Below are 18,647 nucleotides of genomic sequence, written 5' to 3'. Positions count from 1 at the left end.
CTCTACAGTCTGATTCCTTCACATATCAGGGAGAACATAATGATTTAATCATAGATAGTTTAGATTCAATAAGAATTTGAGATTTCAGATAGCGAATCATTTTAAGATACATATGATTTGAGGTTATTGCAGTGAAGTTTAGTTACACTAGGTATGATTTAAACCCTATTAGCTCTAAATTACTAGTTTAATTTTAAATTAGTTTATACCACCTGTACTCTATGCAAAAATCCTACTATCATAATCACCTAATATAACTATAATATGACTATAATTTTCACTGCAAATTCAACAGGGAAATTTAGTTTTTTTAATTTTTATTGAATATGAAACGATATATTTTTATTGTTTCATATATTAACATTATTATATATAAATATAAATCTTTTTCACACTCCACAATCGGATGGATAAGTACTAAATTCCTCAAACTGCAGCCTAAAAGCAGGCCCAGAAAGAGCAAGTTGAGCAGAAACAGGCAGTCCTTTCGCACTATTTGCTGCCTGACGCCAGACAGAGACTCGAGCGCGTTTCCTTAGTCGCGCCAGAGCGCGCAGCCCGCGTGGAGGCCGTGATTTTCCAGCTCGCACAGACAGGCCAAATCGGGCCGCAGAGCGTCGACGAGGCTAGGATCAAGAACATGCTGGAGCAGCTCGCGCAGGGCGAGGGCGCGAAGGGCCTGCTGCTGCAGAACCGCGTGGACCTGGGCGTGCAGGACATGCTCGGGGACGACGACCTCAGCTTCTGAGCGGAGTGAGGGTTTTGGGCTTGTGGGCTGCGCCGACGGTATTATAGCCGCTCCACTCCTTACGCAGAATGCTCAGCGCGGTCAGCTCCGTCCTCGAGTCCAACCGGGCCAAGCAGCGCATGGTCCAGAACCTTGCCGCCAAGATGCCCATCCTGCAGGAGCTCTCCGCCAACGAGTCCGAGGTGGGCCGCATTGCCGCAGCCATCCGCGTGGACGCGCACGTGGTCGCCGGCATGGCCCAGTTCGCCAGGCAGGTGTACACCGCCCAGTGAGAAACGTTATTAGCCTCACTCTATGCTTATTGCATAATTAGAAATAACGAAAGATGTCTTAGGTTTTTTCTAAAGGACTACTGGTGTCAAGTCTCCAAATAAGAACTTATTTTGGTCTTATTTGCTTTGTTTTAAAAGATAATCTGTGTGGTAAGAATTTTGGGACAAATCGAACTCCTATTATCCACAACAATATTTAAAATTATCAGTTTTGACACATTGTAGTAATTTTAGAATGCTACTCTCAGGTTTAGGAGACTTAGTTGGAGTACGATAAAATTTAGACTTCAATGCTGATTCAAATCGCTATTTTTCGTTAGACTATAGCCAGGATTAGTTTTTCGTGTCTAAATCATAACCAGAAATATATTTAACAGGGTTTTGTATAAATTCTGTAGAACCAATTATATTACTTTCAAAGCAGTACTCAAGAAGATCTGCATCATCTTCTGATATTTAGTTAAGATTCCTAATCTTCTAGATATTAAAATCGAAAATAAAAGGGTATATCTACACAGAATATGCTAAGAAGAAAGCTTTTATTATCTTAACTTGTGACATGATATATCTTTCTTAATTAAGCTAAAATGCGGTTTATAGTAAGTTATATTTATTTTTGCGTAGCTTATCTAACGCGTCTTAAAAATTTACATCAAACCCAGGAAAATAGTCATTTCCTTTCAGCATACAACATTTAGTCAAATTTTCAATGCCATCAAACTGGTCAATAAATTTTGTCATGTCTACTTTATCAATATAAGTTTAGATATTAGATCCAAAATCCATTATAACGTCTATACCTAATAGAGCCATATCAGAATCACTTGATAACACGCAATCTATCATTTAAGACTAAGCAAGATATTCAATCTAGAAATCTGCCTCATATGGTGCACAAAGAACATTAAAATGATCTTTATCAAAACTCTAACATAACATCTCAAAAACACGAGAGCACTGGTTTCTAGTGATTGTAAATCCCTTAGTACACAACTTTCTAACTTCAGTTTTGCTCATATTTTTAGTGATTTATGATCTCAGTTTTTATCTTCTTTACATTCTAGGAAGTGAAACTGGAGCTTTTCCAGCCAACAATTATCCATCATAACAGAGAATAACTGAAGCATCTTAATATGATAGGATCTTCCTTATTAAAGACTTGAAATAAGTAAAAAACGATTATACATTATCATGCTGTATAAGATCAAAACCAGCAAATGGAGCTGCTGTAAATGCGAAATTGTAAAAATCCATTGCAATAGTTTTACCACAAAAATAGTTAGCTGGAAGCTACTTTTTTGGCAAAATTGACGAAAGATTTTTAACTCCCATTTATAATGAAACGGAAATATCATATCATATAATATTGTGATTAAATTATATCTGAGCAATATTTAACAATTTATATAACTTTATCAGGTATTGCTTAATCATATTATATTTTAAGGTTATTCTTAAAAACAAGTATAAATATATATAGTTTAATTATAGGCAATAGGAGGATCAAGAACATGCTGGAGCAGCTCGCGCAGGGCGAGGGCGCGGAGGGCCTGCTGCTGCAGAACCGCGTGGACCTGGGCGTGCAGGACATGCTCGGGGACGACGACCTCAGCTTCTGAGCGGAGTGAGGGTTTTGGGCTTGTGGGCTGCGCCGACGGTATTATAGCCGCTCCACTCCTTACGCAGAATGCTCAGCGCGGTCAGCTCCGTCCTCGAGTCCAACCGGGCCAAGCAGCGCATGGTCCAGAACCTTGCCGCCAAGATGCCCATCCTGCAGGAGCTCTCCGCCAACGAGTCCGAGGTGGGTCGCATTGCCGCAGCCATCCGCGTGGACGCGCACGTGGTCGCCGGCATGGCCCAGTTCGCCAGGCAGGTGTACACCGCCCAGTGAGAAACGTTATTAGCCTCACTCCATAGAAGATTCTTTATCAATCTCTGTCGATAGATCAATGTGGATATAATTTTCTGGTATCTTTTCATTGAAATTAAATTAAAGCTGCTCTTAAATGCTTTACTGGAATAAATAATGTGCATATAATGCAGGTTCGGATAGGTCAAACTATTTGTCTTCATATCTATATATTGTGCCCTCAACTTTTACACATTTTAATATATTTAAAATGCTGAAGTCTGTTAAATTAAATTATTTTGGTTAGCGGTACATTTTTTTAAGCGAGTTCTCAAAAATATTCTTAAAAAATTATAACGACTTAATTTTTTTGGAACTATTTAAAGCATATCCCGAAATTTACATAATAATTTTTTCGTCAGATGACTCTTTGCCTACTATATCTTTCCCAAAACACGTCCTAAAAACTTCTTAATCTTCTTTTGATATCTAACGCAAATGGGTAATTTGTTTTTTAGAAAAATCGAAAATACATGGATAATACTAGATAGCATAAGCTAAAAATAAGGTTTTAACTAATTGGCCATCTGAATAACGAGAATTATTTTAGTTGAGAGCAAATGCAGTTTTCAGTAGATCAAAATTATTATCTAATAATTGTTAATAAATATCATCCATAGGTTTATTGTGTCCTGGATAATAATCATTGCCCATCAATAAGCAGCACTTAAACATTGAATCCATACCTCCATACTTAGAAATAAACATTTCCATATCGGTTTTGGAGATAAGCATTTAGCTCTTACTTCCAAAATGTGTAATAACATCAACACCTAATAATGGCATATCTGAGTCATTTGATAATACACAGTCTATCATTCCAGATTTAACGAAGTAGTCTATCTAAAAATCAGCTTCGTATGGGGCACAAATAACACTAAATCTGTCTTCAGGAAAATCCTTCTTTAATAATTCAAATACTTTTTGGCATTATAATTTTGTAATATTAAACCCTTTAGAAGTTAATTTTTAGGCTCTTTTTCTTTTCGTATTTTTAGTTATAGATTTTCTAATCTTTTCTCGTTTTTACATTCTAGGAAGCGAAACAGGAGCTTTTCCAGCTAACAATTATCCATCCTGACATATAATAACCTTCGCATTGCGATATTTCATAATTTTTTTAATCAAACTATTAAAAAATATATAAAACGATTGCACATTATCTCTTACAATCAGATCGTATCCAGTATATGGCGCTGAAATAAATGCAAAATTATAGAAATCTATTGCAATTGTTTTGTTTATAAAGTAGCCATAGGGAATTGGCGTCTAAGGAAGAAGCCCTGTAAGTTTTTTTATACCCATTACTCAAGGACTGTAAGATAAATTATTTAATATATAGATATACTATAGTAGTAATATTTAAAATATTATTATTCTAATAATATATAGTATAAACTCAATGATACTGGAAATCAGATAAATTAATAGTGAAATTTAAGGTAACTTTATCACATCTCGACAACGACACCAAGACCCTTCTGAGCTCCCATAATTGCGATTTCTCTACCAACAACACAATCTTATAAACTACATCCAACTGTTTTGAAAATAATGATTTCTGTATCATTTTCTCTTCCTTTAATTTTACCAGCTGCAATTTCACCAATTTCTGGAATCTTTTCATCTAAGACTAACTTTCCCTCCTTTGCAGGTATTATAACTTCGCCTGCTTCAGCAAAGCATCCACTTCTTGTATCAACTACTATTTTCACCTGTCTCTGTGTGATATCCACCTCTCTAGTGTGTGGCTAATAAGCACCTACACAGCTCACAAAACATCCTTCCTTAAGTTTAGTAAGGTCTACAACAGGAGTTTCAGAAGTAGTTGTAGTAATAACTATATCATATTAGCCAATAACTTCGTTGACAGCATTAATGTCAGTTAACTAGATAATCTCTACCCCCTAAAAAATTTCTTAAAATTTCTGGAAACACTCTTTTCTGGTATCAAAAACGCAAATTTTAGTAATTTTCCTTTCTAAGAAAACAGATTAAGCTCCAGCCATACCTTGAATACCAGCACCTACCACAAGAAGACTTGATGCGTCTTTCTTCGCTAAATATCTGGTTGCAACACCACTAGCAGCTCCTGTTCTAAAAATTGTGAGCTGGGCCCCATCTAAAATAGTTGATATTACCCCAGTCTCCTCATCAATATCAGCATGTATAGCATTAATAGTAGGAAGATTCTTCTTGAGATTTCCAGCACGAACAGTAACGATTTTACAACCACACGACGTTTGTGTTGAAGCCGGCATGAAAAGATTGTTTCCAGAAGGAGTCTAAAGATTAGCACGGACGGGACATGTGTTTGGCTGCGTAGAGTACTGAACGAACGCCGATTCGGTGGCGTTAATGGCATGGGCAAAGGTGTAGTAGGTAAGGATGTCTTGTTTGCTCAGGACACGCATTTTTCTTAAAGGAAAGATCAAATCTAAGATTCTAACTACTGTACAATTTTAAAATTGTATAACAAATAGCATGAAATGTATACAATACTTTATTTAATATTTCGCAATAAATTTAATTCCATTATAAATATATATCATTATTATATATTTTAATATATATTATTTTTAAAATTTTGGTTTATGCAAAAATTTATTTTAGCATATTATATACAATTTTAACTTAAAAATCCAATTCACACTAAAAACTAAAGCAAATCAAAATCGACATGGCTCAAACACCGTCTCTAGACCGCTATGAAGACGGCAGGGTCGATCGAACAGCTCGCTGCATACTCCGCAATCGGGATTTCTGCGTCGGTCTGCAGCTGCAAAACTACAAAATCAACGACTTTGCGAAGCACGAAATGGAACTGCGGCTTGCAGGCTGGCAGCAGCGTCGCCATCATATTCTGCGCAAAAATGGCGTTGCTGCTGGACGGTGCGCCTGAGGTACTCATTTGTTAGAATGTTTTTCTAGAAAATCTTTCTAATTACACACAATAATGCGTTCTTATATCAAGCGTTTAAGAATTACGGATTCTTAGTATTATGACATATAATATATAATAATGGTATGTTAAATTTAATTTTAGAAACTCAAAAAAAATATCAATATATGATTATAATAATAAAGATTGCTAAAACAGAAATTGGTACAGGATTTGGCGGGCAATAGCAAGGATGGGTAAGGATTAAAATGCGGATCCGTCGGAGAATGACGGTTTAAACGAATATGGGGAATTATATTTGCTGGCGCAGTAATAATAGCATTATTATTGGATTTGCTGATCGATAGAGATTGTTTGAGATTTTGGGTTTAAACCGTTCAAAAATCGCTTTTGTGAAAAATAGGTTAAATCAGAGAGCGAACAGTTGCCTTAATTAGAATCTAGATTCTGGTGGGATTGTATTACTATAACTGTCATAGCGAAGTTAAAGACGTATAATTAAATGAAGTAAATATAGGTATTTACATAAATTACGAAATTGATTATTTAGCAATTATATAGTCATTTAATTATAAAATAAATGATGAAAAACTCAGTAAGAATGTTCGCTGAGATTCTGCAATAGTTTTATTATATACGATAAAATTAACAATTATTAAACTTCGTAATGTAATTTAATTTAGCATATAAATATAAAGGTTTGGGAGAAAACCATTCAGATAATTTAATGAATAGAATCTAGAAAGAGCTGCAAAAGATACCAAATATTAACGTAGAAAAAGACATGAGTATTCTAGGCAGTTTAAAACCTTAATAGTAACAAACTGGGCTAAAAAGAAATATTTCTTCAGGAGTAGCCCTTTGCGGAGATGGAATCATCCTCACAGGCCCTAAAGGACTTGATTTTGCACTAACACTGGACGAAGACTGCACCAGAACGGTTTCAGACAACGAAACGCCATAAATTTGAATATTTTTAATTTATTGTTATTATATATTATTATAAACTATTCTTAAAAAAATGTCACTACCTCTGAAATTATTTTTCCAGGACGGACAGCACCTCCTCGTCCCAGTTGACCCGCTTTCCACATTCTATGACATTCAGCTCATGCTCCCAAAACTGATAAGCATATCGATGCTAGAAGCGCAAACGCTATCGTTTCACTCGCAACAGGATATCATCTATTCTCTCACTCAGCGCATAACGCAGATTCAGCAGGTTTTTATTAAAGTGCTGTTCCCGCTCTTCACGGGCGTCTCATCCGTGAACGAGTCTGAGCATTTACGTAAGAAGCACCTTGTGGGATGCAACTTCGTCCCAATCTCAGATTCTTACTAGAAACTGCTGATATAAAGTGCTATATACAAGCTCGCGATAGGCCACCTGCTGACCGAAACGGAGCTCTCTGGGAAGGCCTACCACAACCTACTCGTGATACGTTTTCACCGGCTACTAAAAGAGTCTTTTTCGTGCCCTGAGGATGTGCAGTTCTTCGTGCGGCACTCGCAGCTTAACAGGTAATTTTCGACCGATTTTGGCAACCTGTTTACAGCGCTGAAGCGGCTCCAGGAAGAGTAATTCGACCTCTAGCAGCTGCAGAAAAGCACCATTTTGGAGCTTTCGTATCTTCATCGATTTCCAGAGTTTTTGACTCCCGCCGTGGAGCTAACCTGCTATAATAACAATGAAGTTGTACGTCAAATCTCCGGAAAATACCGATACTGCTATATAGGAGTCGGAGTCGAAAACTTTTCAATTTTGGACCACGAGAGCCTACTTGGACTGGAAGTTCCGCTAGAAATGACGGATTTTGTCAGTTTGCGGTACTACTCGGATTGCATCGTTTTTGAGTTTAAAAACGCAGGTTTCTTCACCTTCAGCGTCAATGCGCCTGATTCGTTCTACACCGAATTCGTGCAGTACATGGACATCGTCTAAAAGGTGAAAAATAACATGAAGTGAGCTGGAAGTAAGTCGATTTCTACGACTTTTGGAGGTTATTGAGTAAGTATAAATATTATTATATGATTTAATAATAGAAGTATTATCACTATATCTTAATAATATATAATATAATAATAAATATTTTACTGTAAAATAAAATCTTTCTATATCTTAGAGGAACCAAATTTCCCCCCTATACTGATTTAGAACTAGAAAGATTTCAAATAATATTCATATAAATAGGCGATATACTTTTAATTGAAAATAGAAATCTATATTTACACTACTTGAAAATTTAAAAATAATTTATAAATACGCTTAGATTATATATTCTTCATTTACAAAGTAGAATTTAAATTGAATACATAGTATATTAATGATAATAAATGAAATTAGAATTAATCCTAAATTTTAAAAATGAAGCGATGTGCACCCAGAATAAAACCTTTAATTCCCAAGCTCGTATTTACGCCTATTAGCTCTTATTCTTTACCTGTTGGCCCATGTTCTGATAGAACAAACATGAGGCCATATAGAAATAAAAACACCTTAATTAAACAGTATTTAAACGCAATAGACTCACTAGATATTCTTTCAATTTCTTTAGATTTTGACATGTTAGATGAGGTTAGCTCAATGGAATGAATAGTTTAGCTCACTTTCGTAATTTCCTAGTTACTTTTACTAACCATACCACATTGTACGAAGGATGCTACCGATAAATTTCAGACATCAAACCGATTCACCAACCAACTAAAAGACCTACCTAGCCACCAAAACCAAAACTACCTACCAAAATTACAACAAGCTGACCAAGTTTTCACCCTCATCCCCATACTTCCAAAAACAAAAAACTATCATATTATTTTCATATAATATTAATGTTTTATTCAACTTTCCATTTTTCGCTCCCCTGACCAAATGGACTATATAGCTGCCTATTCTGCCCTGATCAACAACCAGCACGCGACCTTCAGACCCCTGTTCGACAAGGCAGCTGACTTCGAGAAGATCCTTTCGCAGTTTGCCAAAATCACCTCGTTTTCCGATCAGAACAACTTTGCAGCCGCCATCCTCGTCAACTACGAGCAGCTGGCAGACCAGCTGCACGCAATTTCGCATTTCTACGCATCCACGTACTTCAAGGGCCTCAAGGCCGAAAAACGTCAGAAACGTCTCGAAATCTTCAACGCCGCCCTGCGCGCGGTGCTGGCGGGCGCCTTCTACAAGAACAGCGCGCTGACGCAGAACTCAGCGAGGCAAATTTCGACTGCTTCCCCCCTCGAAAGCGCCCAAATTGTCGCCATTTTAACCGCCGCCGCCGAGCAGAATCTGGCCCAGGAGTACAAGTTCGCGGAGGACCTCAAGGACGTCGATTACTACGCCGCCGAATTCTGCGTTTTGGCGTTCGCGCAGGACTTCGACGCCGCGATTTTGGAGCGGATTCTCGCGAAAACGGGCAAGGCGGGAACGATTCAGGAGCTTTATTACGCAAACTTGAACCACGCGGACGCTGTTCTGGAGAAGAAAATCAACGCGGAAATGACCTAAAAAATGCAGGAAATCGTCGTCAGGTACAAGGAAGTCGGTATCGAGGACAAGGACAGCGCCACGATCGGGTACTTACTGAGATCGGCGCAGATCGCTTATGCACTCAAAATTAAGGGTTGGGAGATGCTCGTCGATCCTGAGAGTTACGAAATCGTCCTGAGCAAGGGCGGGCTCGTTTTCGCTAAATTTAAGTGAGGGAAAATGTTATATGTTTGAATAAGAGATTGTAAACTTTTTTGTGAGTTAGGAATGTCGATTTCGGTGATTTAAAAAAAGCTATCGTTCTAGGAATCGAACCCAGGACCTCCTGATTACTAGTCAAGTACTCTACCAACAGAGCCAAACGACGATGTTAATTATAGTCATAATACATCTAAGTATATATATTATTTTATAGTGTTTAAAATGGATAAATAAATATATAGTACTATTTATATTTCTAAACTATACACTCATTATGAATAGCTAGTATAAGTTTTAAAACAGTAGTTATTAAATTTCATAATTATTATATAGTTTTAATAGTATATAGTTTATTTCCTAATGTAAGTATATATTGAAGAATCTTACGAAGAAGAGGAAATATCTTCATCAGTTGATCTTCATCAATCAGAATCTTTTTCAATATCTCACCAATAATAATTTAATGAAGCACTTGAGATTCCAGCAAAAATACTTGATCTGTTTTTTGACTTCTTCAAAGTATTAAATAATTCTAATTCGTTTTTATTCTTGACTCACTTTTAGTATTTTTACTAGCAAAATTCATTTTTTGCTACTTTTTTACGTGAAAATTTAGCAATTCCGCTTAATTCTTTAAAAGCATTTATATTAACATTTATAAATGCTTTTATATTAATTTATTTTGCAAATATCAATTATCATGACAAAATAGGACCATTTTTGGTAAGTTATGCATTTTAAAGTATATTTCCTGGTTTATATTTAATTTATAAAAAATCTGTACTTGGTATGTCATCTATAATCCAATTTAGTTATTTTGAGACTTGTCTCGTGCTTAAAATATAATTACGTAACCATAATAATTTTTATATGTTTATAGGAATTATGTCACTCTAAGTTGTCTTTAGAAGTCTTATTACTGATATATACATTGGTGAGTAAGAGATGGTAACAAGAATATTATTTTTGTGTATATTTTTGAGTTTATTTACGAAAAACAAAAGTCTATGCTTTGTTATAATATTTATTTTTGAAATTATTGATTGTACAATTGACTTTTAAGGTGGAAATTAAGGAGGATTTTATAATTAAACATTGTAGTTCATTTTTTAAGATATTATTGATAGCATAATCAATGGATACGAAGGAAAATGAATACTATTATTAATAATACTTTAGAGTTCAAGGTTGATTTTTATTCCAAAATCATTCTACTAGAAAATATGACTGATTAAGTAATATTTTGGTTACTTATTATATTTTACTTTAAGCTAAGCTCTAAATAATTAAATATAATGGCGATCTTCCAATAACGATCTCTGTATTCAAATATAATAATATTAATTTCTATTATTAGTTTAACGGCTTATACTAAGTTTTCTCACGTAAAGCAATTTCCATACTGCTAACAATAAAGCTGTCAACCACTCAAGCGCAAGTTAATAGTAATACTTTGTTTGAGCCAAAATATTACTTATAGCGTCTTTCGGAGTCCTTTTAATTTGACCGGCTGGAGAAAGTTAAGTACCAATACCTATTTGCTGAAATATGGAAACTTTGCACGAATTTCTCGCTTCTGGACTGCTAGGGTGGCCGTTTCTGCAAATAGCATGCTTCACACGGGTGTAGTTCATTTGCCAACCACTGCCAAGGTCTCTCGTAACCTAACTGGTCTATTTGCTACATAGTGCACAAATATTAAAGTGGGCTAATACTAGAAGGAAGGTAACCTACACTCGCATATTATCCAGATCGGCGATTTGAGCGTTATATCATTTACTTGTCATACATGATATATTATATAATGCATGCAGCATTATATTATATAACCATTCCACCAAATGACAGATGCATACCGAATTGTTTTCCGCTGCCTCGATCAGAACTAGAAGCTCTTAGCAGAGAAGGTCACTTTCTCATTTATCGGAACTGAATTTAATATAAGTGAAGTTGGCGATACCGTACGCTACCTGAAAATAACCATTGATACTGTTGAAGCCCTCAGCCTCCTGCACCTCTTCCTGTGGCAACACAGGCAAGGACTGATGCTCAGAAGCAACATCCAGCTGATCATAATATAAGATGAACTGGAAGCATCCAACACTGCAGTCACCGAGTACTGGCGGAACTTGGCTTCGCTGTCTCTGCAAATGGGATTCTCAACGGTGTCGTTTATTAGCTATTCTGATATCGGCTACTATAAGCCAACCAACTAAATAATAATAGTCTCCTAGCTCCTCAGAATCGACACTCAGTAGCTCGATACCATGGCGGGATTGAGCCAGTTCAGGTTTGACGGTAAAATGTCCTATTCCATGAAATTGGTTATTTTGGAGCGAATTGGCTTGGCTGCCCATAAATAATAGCAATATGCGCATCTCCTGCCAATGATACTAGGCTATAGTGCCTACATTATTTACAATCAAATTATTTAATATTAAAAATAGGATATGGAAATTCTTGTTGAAGATGCTGGTTATATTAATAATGTGAAATCTGGTAAAACAATTCATCTCCCAAATTTCCCTCAGATTTATATTCATCATGCATAAGAAATGTATACAACTGCAACCCACCCATCTGCAATTTCATATAAAACTACTTTTATAGACTAGAATAGAAATGATAGGATCGAAAGTTTTACAGTCCGTAAAATCACTTAAGTCTTCAAGAATATCTTTGAGCTCCCAGTGCATTTACTAAACATATTAGACTTTAACGATAGCAACTAGTTCATCTTCCAGCAAATGTGCGACGTGTCCTACCTCTTCAAGGCGCAGTACTTTGCGGTGTTCTCAGCATTCTTCCCCCTCGATAATGCGGTTCTGAGCCAGAGTTCGAGGAGCGGGAAAACCGTCACCCTGCACACCATCTTCTACTTCAACCTGTTCTCGGGGCTGCAAATTCCTATATTAATAAATATAGGACACTAATATTAGAATTCAGATTTATAACTGCAACCATTATATAATAGAAGTTCTATTAATTTAGGAGATAATCTCAAGAATATCTTTGCATCTAGTACAAATATATCTATTGAAACTATTGCTATGTCTAATTTAAACTAGGGCCTTATTAGCTACAATTACCTATCCTATTTGGTTTCTAAAATTAATATTTATATCCAATGTTTTTAATAGGAAGCTTAAACTAATTAAATAAGAAGTGCATTTGATCAGTATTTTAGTGGATAAACAGACTTTAATACATTTAAAAATATATCTTTAGATAATTTTTTTTAAATAAATTCTACGGCTTATTGCGAAGCAGACAAGAATTTAAACTAATAATTAAACCTTACGAATTTATATTATAAAAAAACATTAAATGAAAAAGATCGTATCTAATTAAAAGAATTAAAAGAATCTTATAAATTATTTATTCAAGGATAGAAGTATGATAAAACGCAAAAAGTAATCGTTTTAGTAGACGAATGCCTAAATCATTAGAAAGATAATTACTATCAAGTCGAAAAAATAATTGTATAGCTTGTTGATTAATATATGAACAAGTTTATTGATTAGGCTAGATCTTGTATTGAATATGTTTTAAAAATACTTGTAGGTACCACAGGTACTTAACACGTTCACTAAATATAAAAATGGTTGGATGAAAATACAATTGTAGATTATAAATGTGATTAAAGTCTACTAAACATAAAGGAAAAGCTTGCTTAAAAAATAAAATCCATACTTGATTCTGATTAAGTTGAAGAATATTTTTTCAAATAGCTTTGTTACTATGATTTATTAATTGATACAAATGCATCTGCTTTAGTAGATTTAATAGTTATTTCTTCCCCAAACTTTATTGATGTAAAAACATCAATTATTAACCATAAATTTTTTTCTGAAATGATGATAAATTTGAAGGAATATCCAAATAGAGCTGTTTTCAAGCAATAATTATATCATTTTCTAATAATGCTCTATAATCCAAGAAGCATGGAGACTATATTTTGGAGAAATTTATCTTACGCAATGAATTACACCAACTAGCCACCCAGATTTACAGGTATTGATTCAATTAATTACAAACTTTATGCCTATTTTATTGATTCTTCAAACTCGTTTGATAAATTTATTGTGTAATTAAACTCTATTTTTAAGATAAGATTTGACTTAAGTTCTAGTTTAAATTATCAAGAAATACAAATAATAACGCATGGTAACTGTAACTTTTTGTCAGCTGGGACCGATCTAGCACTTATAAACTCCATTAGATAAAATTAATTTATTTATACTTCTGAAAGCAGTAGAGGCTAAGTTCAATATACTCAATCTAATATACTGGGTACCTCCTAAATGCACTCCTCCTGCTTGACTTAACACTACTACCAAGGTATGCAAATTGCAGCCCTCACTGACGATTCTATGATCCAATACGTAAAGAAGAAGGTAATAGATATGAGCATCAAGGATTTCTACCTTACGACAGTTCCAGCGCTAGCGGCAGAGATGCAGTTCTTGTGCCCCTTGGTGTGCCCATAGATAATTATTAATAAACGTACAAATGCGTACTTTTTTAATTCTACACAATAATTCTAGTTCACTATTAATTAGAAGTCTATTCCTTTGCATTAGATTTCTTCTCATATGCAAATTCACAATTCATTGTTCATAATTAGGTAGGGTTAATAAGTTGGAGTTAACTAGCGCATAGATTAGAAATGCAAATAGGTACTGTTTAAGCCGTAGTCGATTGCAGAATTTAATAAACATTTACATCTCACCTCATCCTCAACGCTGAATCGAGATGTGGTGTTCGTATTACATTTCTTAGCAAGCTAGAGGTTTCTAGATACGCTTACCATGCTAAATGGAGAATCGGATTAAGCCTAACTTAGCCAGTTATGCACTACGGGATAAATCGAGGGTTTGCTTAAGTAGCAGCAGATATCAGAGATATCATCCGCGATAATCATTATTGTATCATTATGCAGACAGTAACCTACTCATATGAGTGGGCTAACTAAACTTTTTAAATAGGTTATCACGTATTCACAGTATCTGGAAATTTATATGAATCCACTGTAGGTCTAATAGAATAATATCCCCACACTGAAAGAAATTTATGCACAGTTTTAGTCGCTTTTTAAAGGTGCATTTTTCATGTTTTTACAAAAATCTTTTGACAAATACTGGTACTGCACTACGCCAGACATAAATATGTACGTTGGTGAAGCTATTCAGAACGCCAGCGTTTGCTATATAAAGCTAAAACAACTAGGTCTACTATAGGAGGATGAGAAACTTGCGATCGTAACTATTACTGATAAAACTTGCATTTCGAATCTATTTGTTGATACATCTCCGCCGATGCCGGATTATCTAATTTCACTATTCGGGGTGGAGGATACAATAATAAATTCATTTTCTAACAAAAGCATGCTATCAATTTAGGCCCATGAAGTTGAAGGAAAGAAAGTTTCAAGCATTAACCTGTTGATGGATTCCGGAAACCATACTGGGGAAGAACTGTTTGAAAAATAAAAAGATACTGGGATTGCAACATGTTTACATGTAACAAATAAATACCAGCAAAACTTCAATCAGATTTGCCTGCACCACTAGGTGAGTCCATAATATGAAGCAAGAACGGAAAAAGTAGAAGCATACTAAGCACAGAAAGAGGCGGAGGTTTTAAGTGAAGTAAAAGCCAAAGTAGAATAGCTGAATAATGATGTAGCCCAAGCAAATGACAAAGTAGTATAGCTGAAGAACGAAGTGGTAAAAGCAGATGATAAAGTAGAATAGCTGAAGAACGAAGTAGACGAAGCTGAAGCAGAACTAACTACAGCCAAAGCCAAAGTCAACCAAGCGGAAGCAGAACTAACTACAGCCAAAGCCAAATTCAACCAAGCGGAAGCAGAACTAACTACAGCTAAATTAAACGCAAGCAAACCAAATATAGATGCTAAAAATATAGTTATTTAGTACGAAAAACGGTAAGAATACGCAATGTTAAATGCAGTGTAAGAGATTGAAAAAGCAGAAAAAGCATTACTATATGCATAATATGCATCAGTTTCTCCAAGAAAATAGTTTAATATTGAATAGGCAGAGATATAGTTATAATAAGCAAAAGATTGGTAATAAACACTAACAGAAAATACTAATGAAGATAATGATATTGCAAAAGCTGCCATAAAAGCGTAAGCTGAATTTGAACTGTTATAAGCCAAGTATGATAGTAGTGTTCGTTTAGAAGCAATAAAACATCTAGCAGAAAGGCTAATAAATGCAAATTAATAAATTGAATTATTAACGTAGAATTAAACAGAAGCTACGAATATGACCGCGACTGTGAAATAACGGGTTGAAGACGCTTAAACAGATTTAACATCCAAATAAATTATATCAAAAGAACGCGAAGGTTCTGTAAATGCCGCCATGAATACACTGAACATATTAAAAGAAATATTGAAGAAGGAAAAGGAACTGTAATCTACGACACAGGAAAAAACTACATTATTAATAGAACAGGCTAGTAAAGAATTTGAATAGGTATAAGAAAACGCTAAGTAGCCAACAGCTGACACATTAGTTGCTACATAAAAACATTAAAGTGCAGTGGCATATTAGAGTTTTGTTGATAAAATGCTAACATGTATAAAAGGTGAGTTACTATTAGGAGAGAAATCATAAAAGGATGTACAAATCTAAATAGGGAAACAATCAACTTAAGACTAAGTTGGAATTTAAGATTACATGGATCTATGGAACTAGGCGATAGGATTGTAAACACCAACTAACGAATCTGAAACAAATTAGGAAGACGTAGGACTATCGGTACTAGACTAGTAACTTGCGTTTGATATGCTCGAATTATGTTAGCTATTTAATTAATTATCTTAAAGTTAGTTGGCAAAAGAATCGAAATTCTAATAGTAAATTGTAACCGCATCAAAATATGCGGTGCTATCCGTACCACTACTAACAGAATAATATAGCTAAGTCAATGACGGAAAAGTATTATAATAACCTGGCGGTGCAACTCCGAATTAGGTAAAAGTAATGTCAAAGGAAGAGATTTAGGAATTGCAAAATCTAATATCAGAATGGTGCACTAGCGTTCTAGAGAAAGGATAATAAGCAGAAATCGAGATTATTAATGTTAACACTTACTGGAAAAATCTGTTCGGATTGCCATAAATCATAGTTCATTTTGCGTTTAAAGTGTTATTAGGAAAGATCAAATAATTACTATAGTAATTAAAAGTGTAGTAAAAGATTTAAGATAAGAACACGATATCACCTTACGGAACAAAAAACACAACTGTACTTGATTACTTATAAGAATTAAAAGAAAAAGAATAGTAGTAGGAAAGCAAATAGTTATTCAATGATAAATTTTTCCGTCTTGACATTTTCTACTTTGTGAACTGTAAACGCAACAATACGTCTTCTATGTTTTGCATAGATTATCTAAGAAATATAGAAAATTAGACTGTTGAGAAGATTATCTAATAAATAGATTTAATATATAATTAGCAGAATAAAGAAGAGCCTGCTAAATAATAAACAGAGGTGTAATCGTAAGATGATGTTGAAAAATTTCTCTGACCTCTATGTCATATTTGACATAACCTTAGAAGCATTTGTAGCTATATTCCCATAATAACTCATGCTAGAGCTTGGAAAAATCTGTCATTCTTATACAAAATAAAACAATTCAACCTGGAAACTGTGTTCATTAAGGCAATGCTTCCAATTACAGCTGTAAAAATGACTAATATCACATTAACTAAGTAGTCTAATAAATTCTCCTAACTGCTCCTTAAATTTACATATACACCATAATTTCGTTAACTTGGTAACTTCTACTCACCGTTCAACTCCACAACTGAACCCATTCAGAATAGCCATATCCTGCGGATGTCAACCCCAAAACTTCACATTTTCGTTTTCGCTCTAAATCATGCAAAAATCAAATTCCTATTTCGTTGGATCAGATATAACATATACGTTATATCACAATTAAATTACCATTAAATAAACTATACATAATAAACACATTCCTAATTTTTGTCTACAACATCTTTTCACACCCGCTACCGCAAAAATCACTAATTTTCTATACGCATTCTTACTACAATAAAGTAATTTTTTCACCTTTATATCAGCACGAAATTCTATGAAACCTGCACCCTAAAAATGCTAAAACGAAGCTTTTGCGCCCTGCGAGCTATTAGAATTTGATGGATTTTGCAGTTTTGGAGCGAAAATTTGCGCTAAAAACGTCATTCCGAAAGGCGGAAAAATGACCTTTTTGAAGTCCTTAAAACGCCAAAAAACTACCCGCTCAATTCGTTTGTAGCGCTCAAAATCGTGCTGTTCGCCGTTAAAAAATGCGCCGTTGAAGTGAAAAATTGGAGTGAAAAATTTGTGGTTCTACCGTAGAAAGTCACGGAAATTTGGAAGGTTATTATAGTTAGTATTATATGCTGATATAAGCCGTTGAGGGAGTTGGTAGAATTTTGATAGGATAGGCTGAAATTAGCAGGTTTTGCGGGGCGGTCTGAGAGTGAATAAGGGGGTATAGGGTTGCATGGAGGGCTGAATGCGGTTTATTGGGGTTAAAATGGGTTAAAATAATCGTATTTAAATCAATTTATTATGAGGTATTTTAGCAGCAATTTAATGGTTTAGGGATGTTATGATATAATTGAGGAAAGCTTATAGTGTTTTGAGGGAGTGTGAATGGGCAGAGGATAAATGGCTTGAATGGAATCATTGCATTAAGTTGGTACAGACATCGCTAGAAGAGAGCTATTGATCTGCTGGATTTAGTATTTAACTATTAGATTTATTGGTGTAATAAGTAGAATTGTAGATTTGTCCTGAATGTGTATTATTCGCATGAACATTTTATGACCAATTATATATAAAATTATTATTATATAGTATAATATTAAGTAATTATATGCAAAAAGGAGCGTTGTTTTCATAATAATTAAAACAAAGTGTTATTATAATTATTAAGTATATATTAGATACCTAAGGTAATTGCTTTAATAATGATAACTAATTTTAGTTTCAATGAGATAAAGTTAACGTTAATGGTTGTTTATGCATAATGAAGCGTTTAAAATGTATAGTATTACTAATTTCTACATCAATTCATGTACCTTA

The 18,647-nt window shown here is 34.6% G+C and overlaps 11 protein-coding genes and 1 non-coding gene across 12 annotated transcripts; 7 read left to right on the top strand and 5 right to left on the bottom strand. All coding sequences in view use genetic code 6, as the record gives it.

Annotated features, from left to right (window-relative positions):
* Positions 1-406: 406 nt before the first annotated feature.
* On the top strand, positions 407-748 carry SS50377_27126 (Double-stranded DNA-binding domain-containing protein; the record flags this gene model as incomplete). Its single annotated transcript, XM_067910920.1, has 1 exon — positions 407-748. One exon carries the CDS (start codon positions 407-409, stop codon positions 746-748), a length of 342 nt encoding a protein of 113 aa, XP_067761607.1.
* Positions 749-816: 68 nt separating this feature from the next.
* Positions 817-1,020, top strand: SS50377_27125 (uncharacterized protein; the record flags this gene model as incomplete). The annotated part of the gene is made up of 1 exon (XM_067910919.1): positions 817-1,020. One exon carries the CDS (start codon positions 817-819, stop codon positions 1,018-1,020), a length of 204 nt encoding a protein of 67 aa, XP_067761606.1.
* A 15-nt stretch (positions 1,021-1,035) lies between these two features.
* On the bottom strand, positions 1,036-2,352 carry SS50377_27124 (Exonuclease family protein; the record flags this gene model as incomplete). Its single annotated transcript, XM_067910918.1, has 1 exon — positions 1,036-2,352. One exon carries the CDS (start codon positions 2,350-2,352, stop codon positions 1,036-1,038), a length of 1,317 nt encoding a protein of 438 aa, XP_067761605.1.
* Positions 2,353-2,707: 355 nt separating this feature from the next.
* On the top strand, positions 2,708-2,911 carry SS50377_27123 (uncharacterized protein; the record flags this gene model as incomplete). Its single annotated transcript, XM_067910917.1, has 1 exon — positions 2,708-2,911. One exon carries the CDS (start codon positions 2,708-2,710, stop codon positions 2,909-2,911), a length of 204 nt encoding a protein of 67 aa, XP_067761604.1.
* Positions 2,912-2,926: 15 nt separating this feature from the next.
* Positions 2,927-4,234, bottom strand: SS50377_27122 (Exonuclease family protein; the record flags this gene model as incomplete). Its single annotated transcript, XM_067910916.1, has 1 exon — positions 2,927-4,234. One exon carries the CDS (start codon positions 4,232-4,234, stop codon positions 2,927-2,929), a length of 1,308 nt encoding a protein of 435 aa, XP_067761603.1.
* A 146-nt stretch (positions 4,235-4,380) lies between these two features.
* On the bottom strand, positions 4,381-5,343 carry SS50377_27121 (Ornithine cyclodeaminase; the record flags this gene model as incomplete). Its single annotated transcript, XM_067910915.1, has 1 exon — positions 4,381-5,343. The coding sequence occupies one exon, from the start codon at positions 5,341-5,343 to the stop codon at positions 4,381-4,383; it is 963 nt and encodes a 320-aa protein (XP_067761602.1).
* A 233-nt stretch (positions 5,344-5,576) lies between these two features.
* Positions 5,577-5,840, bottom strand: SS50377_27120 (uncharacterized protein; the record flags this gene model as incomplete). The annotated part of the gene is made up of 1 exon (XM_067910914.1): positions 5,577-5,840. One exon carries the CDS (start codon positions 5,838-5,840, stop codon positions 5,577-5,579), a length of 264 nt encoding a protein of 87 aa, XP_067761601.1.
* A 658-nt stretch (positions 5,841-6,498) lies between these two features.
* SS50377_27119 (uncharacterized protein) lies at positions 6,499-6,801 on the top strand (the record flags this gene model as incomplete). Its single annotated transcript, XM_067910913.1, has 1 exon — positions 6,499-6,801. The coding sequence occupies one exon, from the start codon at positions 6,499-6,501 to the stop codon at positions 6,799-6,801; it is 303 nt and encodes a 100-aa protein (XP_067761600.1).
* A 51-nt stretch (positions 6,802-6,852) lies between these two features.
* On the top strand, positions 6,853-7,797 carry SS50377_27118 (uncharacterized protein; the record flags this gene model as incomplete). Its single annotated transcript, XM_067910912.1, has 1 exon — positions 6,853-7,797. One exon carries the CDS (start codon positions 6,853-6,855, stop codon positions 7,795-7,797), a length of 945 nt encoding a protein of 314 aa, XP_067761599.1.
* A 903-nt stretch (positions 7,798-8,700) lies between these two features.
* Positions 8,701-9,525, top strand: SS50377_27117 (uncharacterized protein; the record flags this gene model as incomplete). The annotated part of the gene is made up of 1 exon (XM_067910911.1): positions 8,701-9,525. One exon carries the CDS (start codon positions 8,701-8,703, stop codon positions 9,523-9,525), a length of 825 nt encoding a protein of 274 aa, XP_067761598.1.
* An 81-nt stretch (positions 9,526-9,606) lies between these two features.
* On the bottom strand, positions 9,607-9,679 carry SS50377_t20109. Its single transcript has one exon. It is a non-coding gene; the product is annotated as a tRNA-Thr (tRNA).
* Positions 9,680-11,354: 1,675 nt separating this feature from the next.
* SS50377_27116 (uncharacterized protein) lies at positions 11,355-17,078 on the top strand (the record flags this gene model as incomplete). The annotated part of the gene is made up of 1 exon (XM_067910910.1): positions 11,355-17,078. One exon carries the CDS (start codon positions 11,355-11,357, stop codon positions 17,076-17,078), a length of 5,724 nt encoding a protein of 1,907 aa, XP_067761597.1.
* Between the last annotated feature and the right edge of the window lie 1,569 nt (positions 17,079-18,647).

The sequence above is a fragment of the Spironucleus salmonicida genome, chromosome 7 (genome assembly GCF_000497125.1).
Source record: "Spironucleus salmonicida strain ATCC 50377 chromosome 7, whole genome shotgun sequence".
NCBI classification, from domain to species: Eukaryota; Fornicata; order Diplomonadida; family Hexamitidae; genus Spironucleus; species Spironucleus salmonicida.
The sequence above is the reverse complement of the archived record's forward strand: the minus strand, read 5'-3'. Positions and strand labels throughout refer to the sequence as shown.